The sequence below is a fragment of the Chiloscyllium plagiosum genome, unplaced genomic scaffold (genome assembly GCF_037043375.1).
Source record: "Chiloscyllium plagiosum isolate Xiang-an unplaced genomic scaffold, Cpla_swu_hap1 HiC_scaffold_15, whole genome shotgun sequence".
NCBI lineage: Eukaryota > Metazoa > Chordata > Chondrichthyes > Orectolobiformes > Hemiscylliidae > Chiloscyllium > Chiloscyllium plagiosum.
In genome coordinates, this window is record NW_028270153.1 from 56,151,330 (window position 1) to 56,171,405 (window position 20,076).

General features: G+C 38.3%; 1 protein-coding gene across 1 annotated transcript in view; it reads right to left on the reverse strand.

Annotated features, from left to right (window-relative positions):
* Positions 1-3,846: 3,846 nt before the first annotated feature.
* The window catches only part of LOC122559953 (ankyrin repeat domain-containing protein SOWAHA), a 133,474-nt gene continuing 117,244 nt past the window's right edge, over positions 3,847-20,076 (reverse strand). Inside the window, 2 exon segments of the mRNA XM_087994962.1 lie at positions 3,847-7,666; positions 15,466-15,561. Coding sequence (XP_087851088.1) covers positions 7,482-7,666; positions 15,466-15,561 — 281 coding nt within the window. The 3' untranslated portion in view covers positions 3,847-7,481.

Consider the following 20,076-nt stretch of genomic DNA (forward strand, 5'->3'; position numbering starts at 1 on the left):
TCAGTCTTACTGGGTCGCCGCCATCTTGGATCCCCCCAAGCCTTTCATCTTTAACAGGTAGGGTCACATTGTGTCATGACAATAAAGTTTTCAGCTCAAATCATTACATTCCTGATGTGTATTGTGACCGCCCACCAATAAAGTGTCTGTGCGGATAAGAAGTAGGTCCACACAGTATAGGTGTGTTTCAAAGCACAGAAGTTACATTGGGCTCAATGTATTTTCATAGTTTATTGTTTTTTTTTTGCTTTGATTTTCTACCTCCTCCTGAAAGCTTTGTCTCCTTACTAAAATACAGTTCCAGAAGTGCCAGTTGGTCCTCACTTAACATCCACATGCTCATCCAGCAAATGGTTACTGTGGTTAGTTTCAGGATACTTACTGACTTCAAGACAAGAGATTCGGGATCATAGCTGGAATCTTACTCCACAAGAGTTATGAACTTGGCCATCGATTTAAAATGATAAACTAATAGATTACCTAGTTCAAGCTACTCAGCACATATTGGAAGCCAATTAATAGTTATTTTGACAAACTTGGATGGCTTTGGCTAAATAACTGCCTCATCTACAGATCATCCCTAAAACAGGAAAACCGAAAATATACAATAAATTTTCCCATAAAAAGAACATCAAGTTTTAATTGCAAATATAACTTTATTTAAGATTGATTACACAAACAACAACTTACTGGTACAACATAAAATGTAAACAGATGCGGCATGGGCCTGAGTATCCAGAATTTTCTGTCTTTATTTCAGATTTCCAACACACTCAATATGTTGCATCTGTATTTAATATTTTTAATTTTAGACATTTTGACTTGCATAATTATGGATTTACAAGAAAACTGATCTGCTCCAATGTCATAACAGATGAGCAAAAAACAAAAAACATGGGTTTGTGAAGTTTGCTGAATTTACAGCTTCTTCCTGAACTATTAATCAATTACAGCACTGGCTGACAAACACAGAGGTGCAACTCTAGTTTCAATAGTAAAGTGATTAACATCTTCTTTGTATCATATATAAAACTTAAACAGTTGGAGGAAAATTCCATTTAACACGTTTCCATTAACAATAATATTTTGTGGTCCTCTATTTAGTTGTGTAATTGCAGATCTAACTATACTCAAGAAGCTTGACATTATTCAGGAGAAAGTAATCTGCTTGATCTTTATCTCATTTGTTACCTCAAATCTCATTCATCTCTCCACTACCGGTATACAGTGGCAGCACGTAAAATATACACGTACTGTATCAACCTGTCAAACATCCTTCAGCAAATCTTCTCCCAAATCCACAACTTCTATCAACAAAGAACAAGAGCAGCAGATGTACGAGAAAATCACCATCGACAGTTCCCATCCAAGGCGCACACCATCCCAAACTGAGACTATATCACCATTCCTTTACTGACACTGGATCAAAATCTGGAACTTACTTCCTAAAAGCACTGTCGGTTTACTGATACCAGATGGACTGATCAAGTTCAAAAAGGTTGCTCACCACCACTTTCTGAAGGGTAATAAATAATGGTCTTGCTAGTAGCACACTAATTCTAGGAATGAGTATAAAATAATTATTGCCCAAAAGGGAGATCTCACTGAAACTTTTCATCTTGCATTTATCTTAGCAGGTTTTAAAAAAAAAAGGAAAGTCAATGGTGGAGTGACTGAAATCGGATGCTCAAGATGCCAGAATGGTCAAGGGTCAAGATGGGCATGGCAATGAAGAGATTTTAAAATTCAAATGTTATCTAACCAGGAGACAAGGTGGTCAGAGAGGTCAATTATGATGAATCAAATGTGACTTGATCCAAGCTAGGACACAGTCAGACTATTAGACAATCTCAAGTTTGCAAAGGGTAGGTTGTGGTAGATTGGGTAGGAAGTAGGTTGGAATAGTCTAAAAACAAATATCAAATGTATAGACATTGACATCAACCAATGAAGAGGGAAGGGGCACGGTTGGGTCATGTTACAGATGTATAAATAGGCAATCTCAGATGATGCAAAGATGTGGTTATAAGTGAGGTTAAATATGACACGCCGGTTATGAACAATTATCCCACACTTCAGACAGTTACTAAGGTTTGGTGTTGGTGGCTAGTGAAGCTGTAGGCTATTTCTTTAAGGAGAAAGTGAGGTCAGCAGATGCTGGAGATCAGAGCTGAAAATGTGTTGCTGAAACAGCGCAGCAGGTCAGGCAGCATCCAGGGAACAGGAGAATCGACATTTCGGGCATAAGCCCTTCTTCAGGAATGAGGAAAGTGTGTCCAGCAGGCTAAGATAAAAGGTAGGGAGGAGGGACTTGGGGGAGGGGCGTTGGAAATGCGATAGGTGGAAAGAGGTCAAGGTGAGGGTGATAGGTCAGAGTGGGGTGGGGGTGGAGAGGTCAGGAAGAAGATTGCAGGTTAGGAAGGTGGTGCTGAGTTCTTTAAACCTGCCTTCAAAGCTTGGACAGCTCTTTCTGTCAGACTATTGGATGATAGCTGGTATGGAGCTGTCTTTATATAGCTAATACCATTTGACTTTAGGAAATACTCAAACTCCCTGCTGGTAAATGATGGCTTGTTATTGGAGACCAATACTTCCGGGAGTCCATGCATTGTAAAGGATGTGCTCAGTTTTGCTATTGTCGAGCTCGTATTTGACGAATTAACTCTATGAATGTCAGCCATTTTGAGTGGGCACCCACAATGACTAAGAACATTCAGCCCATGAAAGGGCCTGTGAATTCAACATCAAACCGAAGTCCAGGGTTTACCTAACCATTCTCCAAAAATGTGGGGGAGGTGCTGGTGGTAATTTTGTCCTTTTTGGCACTCTGGGTAGTGCCCCATCAATTCAGCAATGTATGCGTCCAATCCTGGCCACCAGGCATAAGATCTTCACTTTGGAAACCCCTGAATGAACCAGAAGGAGTTCAGCCAGTACCTGGCAGCAACTTTACTTGGAACAAACATGCTTGCTCCTCATAACAATATGCCATCCTCTACATTGTCCTTCCGGATCCAAAAACATTTCAGTTCTGGTTGTGACAGTCCTTTGGTTTTCCCCCATCACTGTGAGCTGTTTGAGTTTTGCCAGGATCTGATCATTCTGCACCCAAAGTCTGATACTGTCAGCTGTGACTAGAATTGTGTCCAAAAAATGTAAAACCTTTATGGACTCTTCTAGTGGCATACCACTGGTGGTGTATCTGTCAGCAGGAGGCAACATTTGCTACTTAGCCTACCAGATCGTGTTCCAACTTGTAATTTTATGCACTTAGTATGACAGCCCACTGCTGAATTCAGCCTGCTGTTTTGGGCAGCACTGCCTTGTTCTCTAAGTAGATCTAGCAGGGGTGTGTGGTCCGTTATTATACAAATTTATGCCCGTGGAACTTCTTGACTTCAAATATGATCACCAAACCTTCCTTCTCTATCTGGGCGCATTTACGCTTACGATAATAATATGCCAACACCTGACATAGGAAAATAGCTGTTTCTTCACTTTCTTGAAGGTAATGGATGGCTATGTGACCATTTCTGAAGTTGACCTTTTAAGAGTTGATGCAAAGTTTCCATCATAGTTTTACATAGCCTTGCCTGTCATAATTCACCAGCCCAAGGAATGATCTAAGCTCTGGTTCAGACATGAGAGCCAGGGCACATTTGATTGCCCTCACTGTCTTCCAATAGGTGTGAGATGGAAATGTGTTGCTGGAGAAGCGCAGCAGGTCAGGCAGCATCTAGGGAACAGGAGAATCGATGTTTCGGGTATTAGCCCTTCCTGAAGAAGGGCTAATGCCCGAAACGTCGATTCTCCTGTTCCCTAGATGCTGCCTGACCTGCTGCGCTTCTCCAGCAACACATTTCCATCTCTGATCTCCAGCATCTGCAGACCTCATTTTCTCTCCAATAGGTATGACCCAGTCTTGACAATTCTGTAGCCTAACAGTTCTCTTAGGATGCACAGAACACAAAGTTTTCCAAAGGCGCATGTTCACCTGGGAGGAACGTCTGAGGATTATCCCCAAGTTCTCTCCTCCTACTAAGCAAAAGTCATTACAAGATCTGCATGCTGAAAAATAATAATTTTAGATAAAGCTAAAATGCTCTTTATTAGTCATCCCGGCTATTAGCATGTCATTTGGATAAATGGCAACCTGGGGTAGACTTTGTGAAATATTTTCCATTGTCTGCTGAAAAATTGCACAGGCTAACGATACCCCAAATGGCAGTTGTCTACGTTGGTACAAATCCTTATTGGATTTAATTGTAGCATACTCCTGGGAATTCTCTTGGAACTGTAATTGCAAGTACGCATGACTCCTGTCTAGCTTCGTGAAGCACAGGCCCACTACAAGCTTTGCATATAAATTTTCTATTCGAGGGATTGAGTATTTATCCAGCTGCGAGAAATGGTTCACACAGTTTCTTTAAAATTTCCACAAAAGCAAACCAATCCATTAGGCTTCACAAATGGTATGACCGTTGCTGCCCATTATGCAAACTGGACTGGTCAGGATTCCTTTGCTTTCCAGCCTTCTGATTTCAGCCTCTACTTTTGTCCATAGGAAAAATGCCACTGAGTGCACCTTGCAGAATCGTGGAATTGCTTCCTTGTGAACATGCAAGGTGGCCTTGGCTCCTTTGATAGTTCCTTGAACCTCCTGAAAAACTTCTGATAATTTAATTAGGATTTCACTCCAGCAGCCATTTTCTAATCAAAACATGTTGAGCCAATCTGGGTGAATCTTTCTCAACCAACTTCACCTCATTAAATCAGTGGTAACTGAAACAGCTGCTTCTTATAAGAGATCAGAACTGAAGTCATAACCTTAATCTGTAAAGGTTCCCTGGTATAGGTTCTTATTCTAGTTGAGGTCCTGTGCAAACTTAAAGGTTGGAGTCCAGAACAAATTTTAAGGCTGATTCTGCGACCACTGAAACAGCCACGCTGCTATTGATCTCTGTTAGAACAGGGTGACCATTTAACCAGATGTTTATATTGACTTGATATTGCTGAGCAATTTAACTCTTCCAAACCAGACACAGATGGACTTTTCAGGGTGTGCACTCTCCTGAATACTGGCCTATGGATTGTATTATTCCATTTCGGTCTAGTGGGATTCTTTTGCTGTCTTGAGTGTGCATTCTGGCAGCAACTACATTGGTTTGCCAACCTGGATCCTGAAGAAAATGTTAACTGTTTCGCTGAGGCTTGGTTTCGTTTTGGGTTTTGCTGTGGGCTGACCTAGAGTCCCTCTGTTCAGGATATGTCCTGAGTGAGGCTATACAAATTGCCTTCACTCAAGTGGTGTTCCCCAAGCTCAGTCAAGACTGGTGAGGGTGTCCATTTCCATCAGAATACCCTGCAACTTGTATGCTCCACTTGCTGCATTTTTCAATGTCTGTTTTCAGTTGTAGTGTCCGTTTGATGTCCAGTTGAGCTTTAGCTAATTGACTCTTTTGCATAGTTACATCATGAATTCTACATGGAGAAAGTGAAGACTGCAGATACTGGAGATCAGAGTCGAAGAGTGTGGTATTGGAGAAGCACAGCAGTTCAGGCAGCATCAGAGGTGCAGGAGAATTGACATTTCAGACATAAACCCTTCATCAGGAATTCCATGTACCAAACACCCCTCAGCATCTCATTAAGGGTTAAACCAAAGTCATATGCCTCTGCCAATCATTTTAACCTCGTCAAAATTCCTGATCTGGATTCCCCTGGTTCTTGAGTTGCCAAGTAAAACTGATAGCATCTCAGAATTAGACGAGCTTTAGCGTTGTCTTATTCCTGAACTAAATCAATCAATTCTTGAAAGGTTTTTGTATCGAGTTTTAATAATTGAAAAATCTGTGGGTCCACAAGTTGTCAGGAGAATTACATGTTGCTTTTCATCTGCCCCAATGTCATTTGCCTAGAAAAAATAACACATTCTTTCCACATACTGAGCCCAGTCTTTGATGACAGGATCAAATGGGTCAAGCTTCCCAGATAACGGCATGATGCCAGAAATGCTTACCCCAACTTAATGACGACTGTCATGACTGAATTTCTTCAGGAGTGCGCTTTTCTCTCGTTACCACTGAAGCCAGTATCCTGACCCGAATCATCTTTTATTTACACGTGAAGAGTCCTTGACACTGATCCAGCTTCCTCAGAGCCAGCGCTCGGTGAACAAAACATCTGACACCTGATTGTGTCTCAGCCAGGGCCCCTAGATTGGACCAGATTAATAGCCCCAAATCAGGGAACTGATTCTGTTCTGAGGAATGGCCACCGGACCCAAAACAAAAACTTTGATTTCTTTTCACTGATACTGCTAGACCTGCTGAGCTTTTCCAGCAACTTCTGTTTTAGTTTTTGATTTACAGAATCCAGTTTTTAACTCATTCTATGTCGTCCGCCCGGTTGACTTTGTTACAACTACTACAGCAGTATTTAACAGGAACAGCAGAGATGTTAAGTTCAAACTAGCAATATTATAAACTATACTTTTCAAGATGCTGTTAGATCAGGACTTCCATTGATGATACACATACTACACTTTTATATTCTCAATTTAATACTTTTATATTCTCAATTTGACTTTCACTTTTTTTTTGTTTATTTTAATTGGGCAAGACAGTTCCAATCTGGCTAATCCTAGCTCACTACTGGTCACTGCAGGGCTGCAACCTGCAGGGCAGCATGTCTTTAAATTAAGATGTCACCTTGATTTGGTAGCTTACGTCTGCTAGGAAATTGCTCTGTTTTATTACCTGATACCGGAATAAAAAAAGCTGGCTTATTCCCCTTCCACCATTCACCTCCACTCCCCCCACCCCCCAACCAGTTCAAAAAACTCTGATAAGGATAAAGATCCAGAAATGGATCAGCACCCTCTTATGGCAAATGCTACATCACTCACTGAAGCAATTTCTCACAACTTCAACAAATGTAAAAGTTTCAGAAAAATAATTTTGAAAATATTCTTGCAGGTACCAAAATAGACCTGCAGGATTATTGAGCTCTTACCCAATATCTCGGCGCGAATAAGAAAGGTTCAAAGTAAATCTTAGCACCACAGAAAGGGAAACCTGCAACCAAAGCAAGAGTTACCTCCTCAGCACCCCTGCCACTTCTCTCCCCTATTAATTTCATTAATCATGATCCTTCATGATTAGCCTATGCATGAGATTTCTCATTCCTGAGCTTGTGATGGGAGGCACAAGGAACAAAAATCTCAAATATATGCAGCTAACTTTTCATTCATTAAACTAGTTAATATGACATGCATAACACATTAAAAGCTTTAATAGAGAAGATTCCTCTGCACTGTGTGTCAACTTTATTACATTCTGAAAAAATGTGTCCTAAAACACATTTGCTGATGAATGTCAGCTTTTACGATTTAATATTTCATTTAATAAGCCAATATATATGCAGTTTATAAAAATATATCAGATCCACTGGCTCATTTGAGCCACATTTTCTGAAGGACCTTATCTGGAAAACTTGCGCACAGCTTTGTACGACGTAGGTACAGACAGAAATATGGAGCCATCTTTGTCTTCCATTGTCAGGTTCTCCACCGAACCCCAATGTTTTCTGCTGCTTCCATAGCTCTTTGGCAGGAACAGACCAGCAAGTTTTCGATTCCGTCGTTCGCCCCGGGACTGTTGGAGTTCTACGACATGAAAATTGACATCAGTTACCATCTGACAAGCAATCCTGCTGTTAGGATGCATAATACTCAAGTAGAAGTAAATCACAACTATTATTGCAAAATCATTGTCCCAAAATGTAAAGATATTAAAATAGTCATATAAACAATGTTTTTTTTAAAAAAAAAGGGAACATGACAGTGACAGAAAATTAAGTCTATGCTTGGTTAATGCCAACTTATGAAAATCTATTTAATGAGTCATTCAGGTAAAACATTTCAATGTTTCAGGTAATATAGAAAAATCAAAATCAAATGATCTGGTAATTAGAATTAAGTGATATGAAATGAACAGAAACAATTTTATATTAAATTGTAAGTTCTAAGTTTTCTTCAGATCAGAGAACCAATTTGTTTTTATGGCCAAGTGTTATGATTGAAATTGATGTTACTCAGATCCAGAATGAATTCTGGATTGATTGGTCATATTTTTGTTTTTTTAAATATAATTAAATTTAAGCTTGTGCTCTTTCACTGAAAGAAATGCACAAGTCTGCAGATTAGTTGTTAATAATAAAACAGAAGTTTATTAAACAGAATAAGTAAAAAGTAAACAAAGCTAAATATAACATTTCAAAAGATTTCAAAATTAAAGACAGCAAAACAAAATTCTGTTTACTTCCCAATCACATCACTTTACAATTAAGCAAAAACAAGAGCAACTTCCCATCTCCATTAAATTTGAAGATTTGACTTAGCTGTTACTTCCTCAGTTCCAGTTCAATGAGCTGTAAAGTATTTTCCTTGAATCCTCACACAACTCAGATCTCAGACTTTCTCAGCTTTGAATACCCAATGCAGATTTCTAACCAAACAGTCCTGGGTTTGAAAATTTCTTGCTTTCTCACAGGTAACTTATTTAGTCAACTGCTCTGAACAGTCTCCTTTTCCGAGGAGATGCAATACTGACATTTGACTTCACTCAGGTTTTGTTCAAATTGCTCTCAGAAGCTTTCCAATCTCTGGCTTTTTCCAAGCTAAAATCTTGGAATCGCTGATTATTTTAAACCCAAAATCAAGGTAATGTACTTCAATGTTTTCTCTCTCCAGTCATAAACCTCTGCAATGTAAACAAACTTCTATTAACACTCCAGGAGGCCTTTCGTTATCTTTGTCTGACACATACTAGTTTAAAGTGATGATTGCCAAAAGACTCCTTCACAAAAATAGATCAACATTCACCTCACTGGTTGAAGTCAAATAAATTCATATATAAATCTCAGCTTCCATCATAAAAGGAAGGTGTTCCTCAGTGCACACAAATCTGTTGTTTCAGCAAACAGTTTATATCTCCACTTATTTATTGTATTTTAAATTGGAAACTGAACTTTTTTCTTGCATCTTTTAATATTGGAACTTCTTGATAATGTATACGTTGGGTGAAGACTGAGTCAGGTTGTGATGCCTAATACCTTAAGATGAAGGGCTCATGCCTGAAACATTGCCTCTCCTGGTCCTCGGATGCTGCTTGACCTGCTGTGCTTTCCAGTGCCCCACTGATTGACTCTCCTGCATCTGTAGTCCTCACTTTTTCCTAATAGCTTAATAGTCTAACAAACATTTAGAAGAATCACAAATGACTAATTTGCTCATGAGTTAGATATACTTTACACTCATCAAACCATAAAGCAAGCAAAGAATCAATGCGCTCAGGACAAGTGAGAAAATGATTGAAAAGTAATTGTGAGCAAGATTTACACCTTTGGACTGACAGTTTTGACTTTTGAAACCTTTTCAGTCTAAGATAATAGGTGTGTGAATAGGTTAAGACAAAATGTAGGACCATTTGGTCCATTAAATTTCTCTGCCAATGAGATCATGGCTGATTTGATAATTCTCAACTCTATTTTCCTGCCTTTTACAAGCAACCCTCAATTCCCTTATTGATTAAAAATCTATCACAGCCTGAATATATGTAATGAGAATTAGAGAATTCCCCAGATTTCCTGCCCTCTGAGGAGAAATTTCTTCTCAGCTGTGCCTTAAGTAAGTGACCCCTTACTCCAAGATAATGCCTGTTTGGTCAGATTCTCCCACATGCATCTATCCCAACAAGTCCAGTAAGAACTTGAATGTTTCAATAAGATTGGCCCTCATTCTTCTAAACTCCAAAGAGTTCAGGGCCAACCTACCCAACCTTTCCGGTCTTCAATGCCAGTACATCTTTCCTTACATAAGGGGTCCAAAACTGTTCACTGTATTCCAGTTGTGGTTTGTCTAGTGTCTTGTATCGTTTTAGCAAAACCTCTCTCCTTTTATACTCTATTTGTTTTGAAATTAAGGCTAACGTTCCATTTACCTTCAACATTACCTGTTAAATTGGATGCTAGCCATTTGTGATTAATGCACAAGGACTTTGAAATCCGTCTGTTCTGGAGCTCCCTGCAGTCTTTCTCCATTTCAATAATATTCAGCTCTTCCATTCTTCCTGTCAAAGTGCATAACCTCTCATTTTCCATGCAATATATTCCACTTGCCAAATTTTTGGCCTTTTGCTTCATGTCTGTTTCCCTCTGTAGACTACATCATCCTCGCCACTTGCCTTCCCACCTATGTTTGCATCATTTGCAAACTTGCCAACAATACATTCATTTTCCTCAAAGACATCTACATTGCAAATAATTATGGATCTAGCAGTGGTTACAGATTATCATCCTGAAAATGGTCCCCTTTTCCCAACAGCCTATCTTCTATAGATAGCTATCCTCTCTCCATGCTAATATACTAGCTCCGGTTATGAAATGCCTTCTGAAAATCAAAAAGATTACATCCATTGCTTCCCTTTTGTCTATTCTGCTTGCTGCCTACTCAAAAAGATTATACTAAATTTGTCAGGCATGATTTCCCCTTTATGAAACCATGCTGACTTGATCATATTATGTATTTCTAAATGTTCTGCCAATCCATCTTTGACAATAGACACCAACATGTTTCCTTTTTGACTGCTTCTCATTTAAATAAAATGTGTTACATTGGTAATCTTTCGATCACTTAGGTTCTGGAAAAGATCTAAGGATTCTTGGAAGATTACTACCAGTGCAACCACTATGTAGCTACCTTTCTTTAATATCATAGGATGCATCCCATCAGGTCCAAGAGATTTCTCATTCTTTAGCCCAATTAATTTTCTCTCATGATAATTGTTATATTTATTTCCTAAGGCATAGCAGCTAACTTCACCCCACAACTATCCTGTCTATGACCAAGCCAGCTCTGTGTCCAACTTAACAACTTACCATGGATCTCATGTGACTTGATCTTCTGGACCAGCCTACCACAAGAGACCTTGTCAAATACTTTACTACAGTCCACGTTGACAACATTCACCACGCTGTCTTCCATCATCTTTGTCACTTCATCGAAAAATTAAAATTTGAGAGACAAAACCTCCCTGCATAAAGCCCTATAATGCTAACATGACCTCCTGATTTTTTTTAGATTAGAATTACTTACAGTGTGGAAACAGGCCCTTTGGCCCAACAAGTCCACACCGACCCGCCGAAGCGCAACCCACCCATACCCCTACATTTACCCCTTTTACCTAACACTACGGGCAATTTAGCATGGCCAATTCACCTGACTTGCACATCTTTCGACTGTGGGAGGAAACTGGAGCTCCCGGAGGAAACCCACGCAGATACGGGAAGAACGTGCAAACTCCACACAGTCAGTCGACTGAGTCGGGAAATGAACCTGGGTCTCTGGAGCTGTGAGGCAGCAGTGCTAACCACAGTGCCACTGTGCCGCCCCGGCATTTCCCTTTTCCTAACCCACCACCCCATTAGGTCAAAGCCCTCTCTACAGTCCTAGCATTTGATTCACCAGGACACTGAAGTCAGTGTGATTTAAATAAAGCTCACTCCAGCAGAACAGCTCCCTTTTATTCCAGTTCTGGTGCCCAGAAACACACAAGTTGAAACCCATTCAACCCTCAAATCTTTGAGCCTCTCAATTAACTCCTTGACTTTATTGTCTATGCCAGTTTGCCTGTAGTTCAAGTAGTAATCTAGAGATTGCTATTTTGAACATATTGCTTTATAATTTAGCTCCTTACTGTTTAAAATCTTACAGCAGAACCTCTCTTTCTTATAAAAGAGACAGTGGAACTTATTAGGCCACAGGAAAATAGGATAAAAGGCTTTTTTTAAGGAGACAGTTTATGAATTAAACAGTCTAAAGATGTTATTGAATTGACTGGAAAAGTTCCAAATGGTTAGAAACCAAGAAAGTGAAAGCATAACTGGCTATTTCTGTTCTTAAAAATAAAGGTTTTAGTAGTATGTTACAATTATATTGACTCATGACAATAGAGTATCCGTTATTGCAATGACTGCTTGTTTAATATTGTGCTATGAGAAATGCAAGTTTATAAAAATAACAACCTCCAGGAAACTAGGATTTGCCAGTTGATTGACTCGAAGTTCCAGAATAGATGGGATTTGCTATTATTAGCATGTACATTAGTATTTTAAACAGAATGTTAAAAATTTCATTTGTGTTAATGCTGAATCAATTCTAGAATAGGTCAAAAAATATAACTCAATCATTTCCTCACTGAAAATACAACATCTGTTTAACACATTTCTTTATAACATTAGTTTTTTGCGTCTTTCAGACAAACTAACTCAAATGGCAAGTAACAGCATAATATCTTTCGGCAATCTGAAGACAAGGCTCAGATACTGAATTACTTTGGATGCTCATGCTTGAGTTAATCAGTATGAACCTTCTTCCTGAAGTTGATGGATAGTCTGGGTTTTGTTTGTTGGAGAGATGAAGTTCCCAATTAATGGCAGAGCTGTAAACTATCAAACTTAGCACACAGAATCTACGTGAAGTTATAAAGTCATACCATATCTGCACAAACAGAGGACTAGGTTATCTACAATAATAGCAAGAAATTAAATATTTCATTGTACTTTATTAAATATTACAATAATTTTACACTATAACTTATTCTGAACCTATGAAATACTAAACTGAAACATTGCAATTTGTGCCTTTGAATATGAAAACAAGCAGAAAATAATTTAGTCGCAAATCAAGCTCTGTAGAATGACTTACAAATGTGGATTCTTGAAAGCAAAATACACTTACATCTGTCAAAATAAAATTTCTGAAACATTACAAACAAGCGTTATCAGCACATTCTTGACTGACAGCTATGCATCATCATGCCACTAGAATGCACGTGTGCAGAATCATTGTGAGTTATAATAATGATAGGGATTGTCATTGTTTAGTTTAGCTTGCTTTAATAATGTAAATATCAATTTTTCCAAAATAAAGCAACAAATAAAACATGAGAATGGACAGGAGATTAGTTGATGAATCTGCTCAGGTCAACAAGCTTTATTAAACAAAAGGAAATATTTGGATTTATGTAGAACCTTTCAATACTTTAGGATGAGCCAAAGCAATTTACAGGTTACAAAATGCAATTTTTGAACATCTGAAATGGAGGAGCTAATATTTGCAGATCAAGCCCCACAAACACCCATGTGATAATAACTCTGGTTATTAGTTTCAGTTATTTGTTTAATTGTGTGAAGCTAGTTAAAGGAATAATTATCACCCAAAAACGTCAGGGAAAACTCTCTCTCAGAAGTCCTTTGGTTTAAATGTTTTATCTTAAAGGCAGTGTCTTTGACAGTGAAGCACTCCCAGAGTTGGCTGAAATTTTAGGCGCCCAGCATTGGTCTTAAATGCTATAATATACACAAGTGTTACAGAGTCATACAGTATGGAAACAGACCCTTCAGTCCGACCTATCCATACCAACCAGACATCCCAATATGACCTAGTCCCATTTGCCAGCATTTGGCCCATGTCTCTCTCAACCCTTTATTCATATACCAATCCAGATCCTTTTAAATGTTTTATTTGTACCCGCCTCTACAACTGGCAGCTCACTCCATAAGTGCACCACCATTTGTATAAATAAAGTTATCCTTCATGTCCTTTTTAAGTCTTTCTGCTCTCCCCCTATAACTCAAACCCTCCAGTCCCAGCAGCATTCTTGTAACTCTTTTCTGTAGCCCTCAAGTTTTACCAACATCCTTTCTATAGAAGGGTAACCAGAATGGCACACAGCATTCTAAAAGTGGCCTCACCAACGTCCTCTACAGCCACAACATGATGTCCCAACTCCTACAATCAGTGTTCTGACCAATGAAATCAAGTGTGCCAAATGCCTTTTCCACCACTCTTTCGACCTGAACCTATGCACCTTAGGTCTTTGTTTGGAAACACTCCCCAGGGCGCTACCATTAATTATACAAGTCCTGACCAGGTTTGCCTTACTGAAATACAACACCTCACATTTACCATGTTAAACTCCATCTGCTACTGTAATCATAATTAGCAATATTCCTCATTCTGTAAAGCAGTTTCAAGGTGACCAACAAATTCACATTATCCGACCTTTAAAGTTAATGTATAGCTCCATTCAAATCCATTTTGGAAAGAGTACTCAAAAGAAACAATCTGGCTTTTGTTCCCCTGAAGCTGATTTTAATAATGCAATGCCTTTTTATTAGTAGGCTGCACATCATGAATAAACAAGCTGCATTGAATAGATCATGTAGAAGTTCCATTTTGAAATGGTACATTACAGGCTCAAAATATCTGAGAGAATATCTGCATCTCCAAGAGTGAGCCCAAACCCACTTGTATTCCTATGGTTAGCAGTATTTGTTTTGTCTCTTTTTCTGGGATCTTTGTATTGTATACCAAGCTGAGGGTTGAATAACAGTGTTTTATTCCATGTTTGATTGATAGAGTTAGTTAGTTTAAATGAAGCAGCAGAAAACTTGTGCTACAAGTGGCCACATTTGCCTTGGGATAGGGAAGGGCAGACTGGTCAGGGTTCCCACTTCTGAGCACTGCACGACTTTTGTGGGAATGTGTCATAATACTAAATGAAGAACAGTTTGAACTCAGGTGTGATGTCTTTGACATTTAAATGATTTTAACTGTACTTGTAAGACACAACAGTAACACAATCCACACAGCCATTCATAATTACAACAGTGTATTTTAAACACAAAACATAATGATGTCTGTATTGTACACTGTAGAAACTGGATTCACTTCAAAGTCCAATTTTCTCCTGTCCTTTCCTTCTGATGCTACGCACTCTTTGCATTTAAGGTAATTTTGCATGCATGTTGTTTGCCTCAACTAAATAACAATTCTCCAGGAATGCACGGTTCAGCTATTCAATGCTTTATTCAGTTCAGTCACTGGGGAAAAGATTGAAGGCTTTAATAGAAATAAATCAGACTTACTGTAAACATTATAAACTCTCAATTATTGCACATTAATCTGTGGTACTTGAGAATTACAGTAGCACTTCATGATGGCTTTTTTTCATAAATCATGAATGCAATTATCAAAATAATTTGCAAATGTAACAGAATCTATCATTTGCGCAATCCAACTATAAATTGTTGATTGGAGCCAGCACTTAATGTCTGTGTTACCCGTAAAGACAAATGTCATTTGTTTGGATATTTAAAGGAACTAGTGGAACTGATTGATCTTCTCAAAATCCATTATTCAGCAGTCAAGAAATGTTGTTCGATTATCTGAATACATTCAGGTTAGTGTCAATACACTGTATCTTACAATGGTATCGAATGCAAAATTGTATTGGTTTATTTTTAAAAAATGATAGTATGTTGTGAGGGTGAATCAGATAACCTGTAAACATATCTTCATGTTCAGCCATTAGCAACACCTGTAATACAAGAAAAACTTACGTGAAGAGACATTTGCGCAGTCAGCAGAGTCATCATTGTCCTTCAGATAGTGAGATGCAAACCGTCCACTATAATCTCTTACATTTGTTTTTGCACCTGTATAAAAATCAAAAATACCTGGCAGTTAACATGGCTGCTCATAATATCTGCTGCAAAAGCAACATTGATGAATGGATAAATATAGCATTAAAGTATTTTGATATCTGTAAATTTTGCATTATCCAGCACCTGACAAAGGCAATGCTCCACCACTATAGTTTGCAATCATTCCACTCCCATCCCTAATACAAAGTGATTAATGGATGAGGGTTCACAGAAATTATTTCTAACCTGTTGGCAAGTTACAAAATACAGCAGTCTTTATGAAGTGAATGTGTAGTAATTTGCAGGCAAAGCCACTCCATGTGCTGTACTTACCACATAGAAAGGTCGCTCAAACTCTCAAAGCTTACCACTGAAAACATTGGTTTGACCTTGACCTCAATTACATTCTAATGAAGCTCTGCACCATCAGTATGATAGACTAACTATGCCAATGTATCTGCCTAGAATACTTAGTCATGGCACAACAAATGTGCTTTGCACATTAGCTATTTACAGGACTAGAATATGTCAATTTATTAACCTCTGGCTAACAATCATTTCTGATTACTAGCAGCACCCAAACTTGCTATGTACTTGATAACACAAAGTCTACTTTATATTTGGTGTTAATGATGTGAATAACACCATACAAATATTATACATAGAAAACATTTTGTGCACTAATGAAGCTAGAAATTGCTAAATCTAAAAAATAAATTAAGTAACACTAAGTAATGCTGCTCAAAATAATTTGAAACCATTTCGTTATTTTTAAAAAGGTTTGTATAGTATTACAACCAAAAAAAGGCAATTCACATCTAGTTTATTACAGTGACCATAATAAGTGCATTACGTGGTCAGAATCCAAGTCTGACCCAATACTACACGGTAAATAGGAGAAAATAGTTTGGTGGATCACCTCTGTACCTTTTCACATCTGTCTATAACATACAATTCCTAGGTCTTAGACTGCGATTGATCTGCCGTGCTTTCACACACAAGTAACATTATTTATTTTTGTTACTAGGTGGTGAGAGAGATGAATACAATATGGCTTCAAATTTAAAATGTAACAAGGTACATTAAACACAAGTCACATTGGTTAAGTCAGTGTTTTGGTGCAGAGGGTGGGGAATGTGCTCTTCTGAAGATCAAGGTATTTCGAAGAAATACCCTGCCTTCCAAAGGGCTCAATCCATACCTGACCTAGGAGTCTTTCAGGCTGGCTCTGGATTCAAAGTGGAGAGACCAGTAGCACCACTCTTGAGCTTGATGAGGACAGATGTGCAAGGAACAAGTAACAAAAGAAGCAGGTCAATAAAGGGGGTAAAATTGGAGGACAGGAAGTGAACAAAAATAAACTAAACATTTTTCTGCAGATATCAGCATATTTCAACAGGTACCAAGCTGTGTAGACATACAAGCGGGATCAAAAAAATGCGCAACTCAATGAATCACAACATTAGCCTATTCATGGAATTCAGAAAATTTTAAATAGCTTATGCTTATAATGGGAACACCACAATCTCAAAACTGAACATGATAACATTTACCGAAAATGTTGAAACATGAAGATCATTTCAGAAATTGAACGGCAAGTGATAGGCAATGAAAACAACAATAAATACAAAGCACAATATAATAAAAACATACGTGACATGATAGAATAAATAAACCCTTTTTCAATACTGCTGGAAAGTTTGTACAGAATTTTGCCTTGGAATGATGTACAGGCCTGGAACTTCATGCACTTCACTTAAAACTTATACTAAAGTGTACAGTTTTGCACACCAATCATGTTAATAGAAACTTTGGTCAAATTTCCTGAGAAGTATGTGAGAAAACTGGATGAAAGAAGAAATCAATGTAAACAAAAAAGAGAAAATCATTAGCCTCTAGTTTACTGATGTTATGTAAATTAAAAATGTGGAGCGATCAAACAGCCACTTCTGCAAATTAATCACAGTATGTTTAATAAAATGTAATCGTAAAGCCTTTGGTCTAGAGTCAGAACATTTACAGCACAAAGTGGTCTTTTGGCCTATCATTCTAATTCCATTTTTCAGCACTAGATCCATAGCCAGGTATGATATAGCATTTCAAGTGTTTATCGAAACAGTTCTTAAACAGCTCAAGAGTTCCCAATTTTCCCGTTCTAATAGACAGTGAGTTATAGATCTCCAAAATGCTCTGGGTGGAATTTGTTCCCATCCACCCTCCTCAAATCATCACTAAATCTGCCCCTACCTTAAAATCACCCCCCCTCCCCCCAGTTACTGACCCCTCGAAGGGAAAGTATCATCTTACCTACCCAGTCTTATGCCCCTCAGAGTTTTATACACTTCACACAGATTGCAACCCCCCGATCATTCTCTCCTCGAAGGAAAATAAACCAAGCCTATCTAGTCTCTCTTCACTGTTGACTTTCTCTAGCTGAAGCATCACCCTGGTAAATCTCTTCTGCTCCCCCTCTAATGGAATCACATCTTTGAGAGGGTGGTGATCAGAACTCTACACAGTACCTCAGATGTGGCCTAGATAACATCACACACAGCTCCATCATAACATCCGTGCTCTTTTATTCAATACTTTTACTAATCGAGGAAAGTATCTAATGTGCTTTCTTAACCACCTTATCTACTTGTCCTGCTGCCTTCAAGGATCTCTGGACAGGCACACCAAGGCATTCTAATCCTCTGTACTTCCTAGACTCAGACCATTCAATCCTAAAATGCATTACCTCTCACTTTTCAGGATAAGTACCATTTGCAAGTGTTCAGTTCACCTGATCAGCAGTCCACATCATCCTGTGATGTAAGGCTCTCCCCGTAATTTATTACCTTACCAAATTTCAATGTCATTTCTGAATGTACTGATTACACTGCCGACATTCAAGTCACAAATGCCCACACTGCTTTGATGTAAATCAGTAAGGAGAGAAGAGAAATAAAAATGAACAAAAGTCAGGCATAGTAACTTGGTACAGTGCATTTTTAAAGTTCTGGTCTACCTTTCCATCCATTTCAGGCAAAAAAAACCTTGTAATTTCTGGTCCTTATGCATGGGGTTGAGGCAGGGAGAAGATAGGAATAAACCTTTATTAACAAGCCAAATGGGATTTCAATTAGGAAAGCTGTAGTACCCATGTTATTATTTATAAAATGGAAAAGCCAGCATCAATAAAACTCATACCACATTTCATGGAAAGCTACATAATAATGTTTTACCACTGGAATGATCAACTGTCCTGTGACAAGGGTCTTAAACTCAGAATTGGAACAGGAAACTTGAATAATGGAAGTAGCTGTATTGACCAGGATGGTCAAAGAATCCAATCTGATCTGTCCTAATTTTCCCTATTCCTCTGCAGAAGGCTTTCACTTCTCATTGGATAGTGGTTACTGCGACAATATTATCCTCCAACAATCACTGTCCCTAAACAAACTTTGTCAAGTTTAATTGTAAAATTAACATCAGTGCTATGAGACATTTCTAGCTCAAAGTTAACTGATCCCAGTCTGATAAATGATTGAAACAGTTAAATTGACTTCAGAGCGTCCATGGATCCTGTGTACAAAATCACCTATCATCTACTTAGTGCCTCTCAGAAACATCCAATCAACCCTTGATACTGAAACCCTCAAGTAATAACGGCTAAACTGGTACAACAATACAGGAAGATAACCAAAATTCAGGGAACTGCACTCTAGCAAGGAATCAATAAAGGCTGACTGACAATTCTAAATTGTCTGATTGCTGAGATTCTTCACACACTCAGGGTTATCCAGCAAATGCTGAACAGTTGCACAATCTCATTTAGTGTTGGACATAATATTGAGAATTTTGAAAGCGCAGGCTTGTTGGGTACAGTAAGTACCTTGTTTGTTGCAAAGCCAAAGGGATATACTGTTGGATATTACTTGCCAATCTTTGGGACGTACCATTTATATGCCTGGTATCAAACCAGCACTGATATTAATAGACCACGTTACTGATCTGAGATGTAAATACAATGTCTTTTTGGTTTGACAACAGCATCCTGTTAGTGGTGAACACTCATACTGCTAAGACATAAAAGCAGCTAGCTTTATCTATTGCTTAAAGTTTTGAGATACCTTATCCTTCTCGGGTAATCCAAGGTAGACAACAACATTTCAAGTTAAGAAGTGACCACCTTCGGACCTTTCATGAGTTTAAGTTATGCATAGAGAGAAGCGATCTGATTAGGGTATCCATTATTGTGCAGGATGGTTGTGAGCACCCTATTTTGCAGCTGAGTCCAGCTGCTAACCAATTGGCACTCTCAATTCATGCAGTACAAATGCTGGTTTTCCTTTTATTTTTGCAAATTGTCCTGATGACTGCAAGTTGAAAAGCTTCAACAAAATATCTTTTCAGCAATATTCAAGTTCTGGATAAGTAGATGACTTTATATATGATGCAAAACAAAAAAATAACGGGGAATGTTTGAGCAATTTCAGTTGTTAAATGATGATGCAACTTTTACCATGGAAATACAATTCTAGT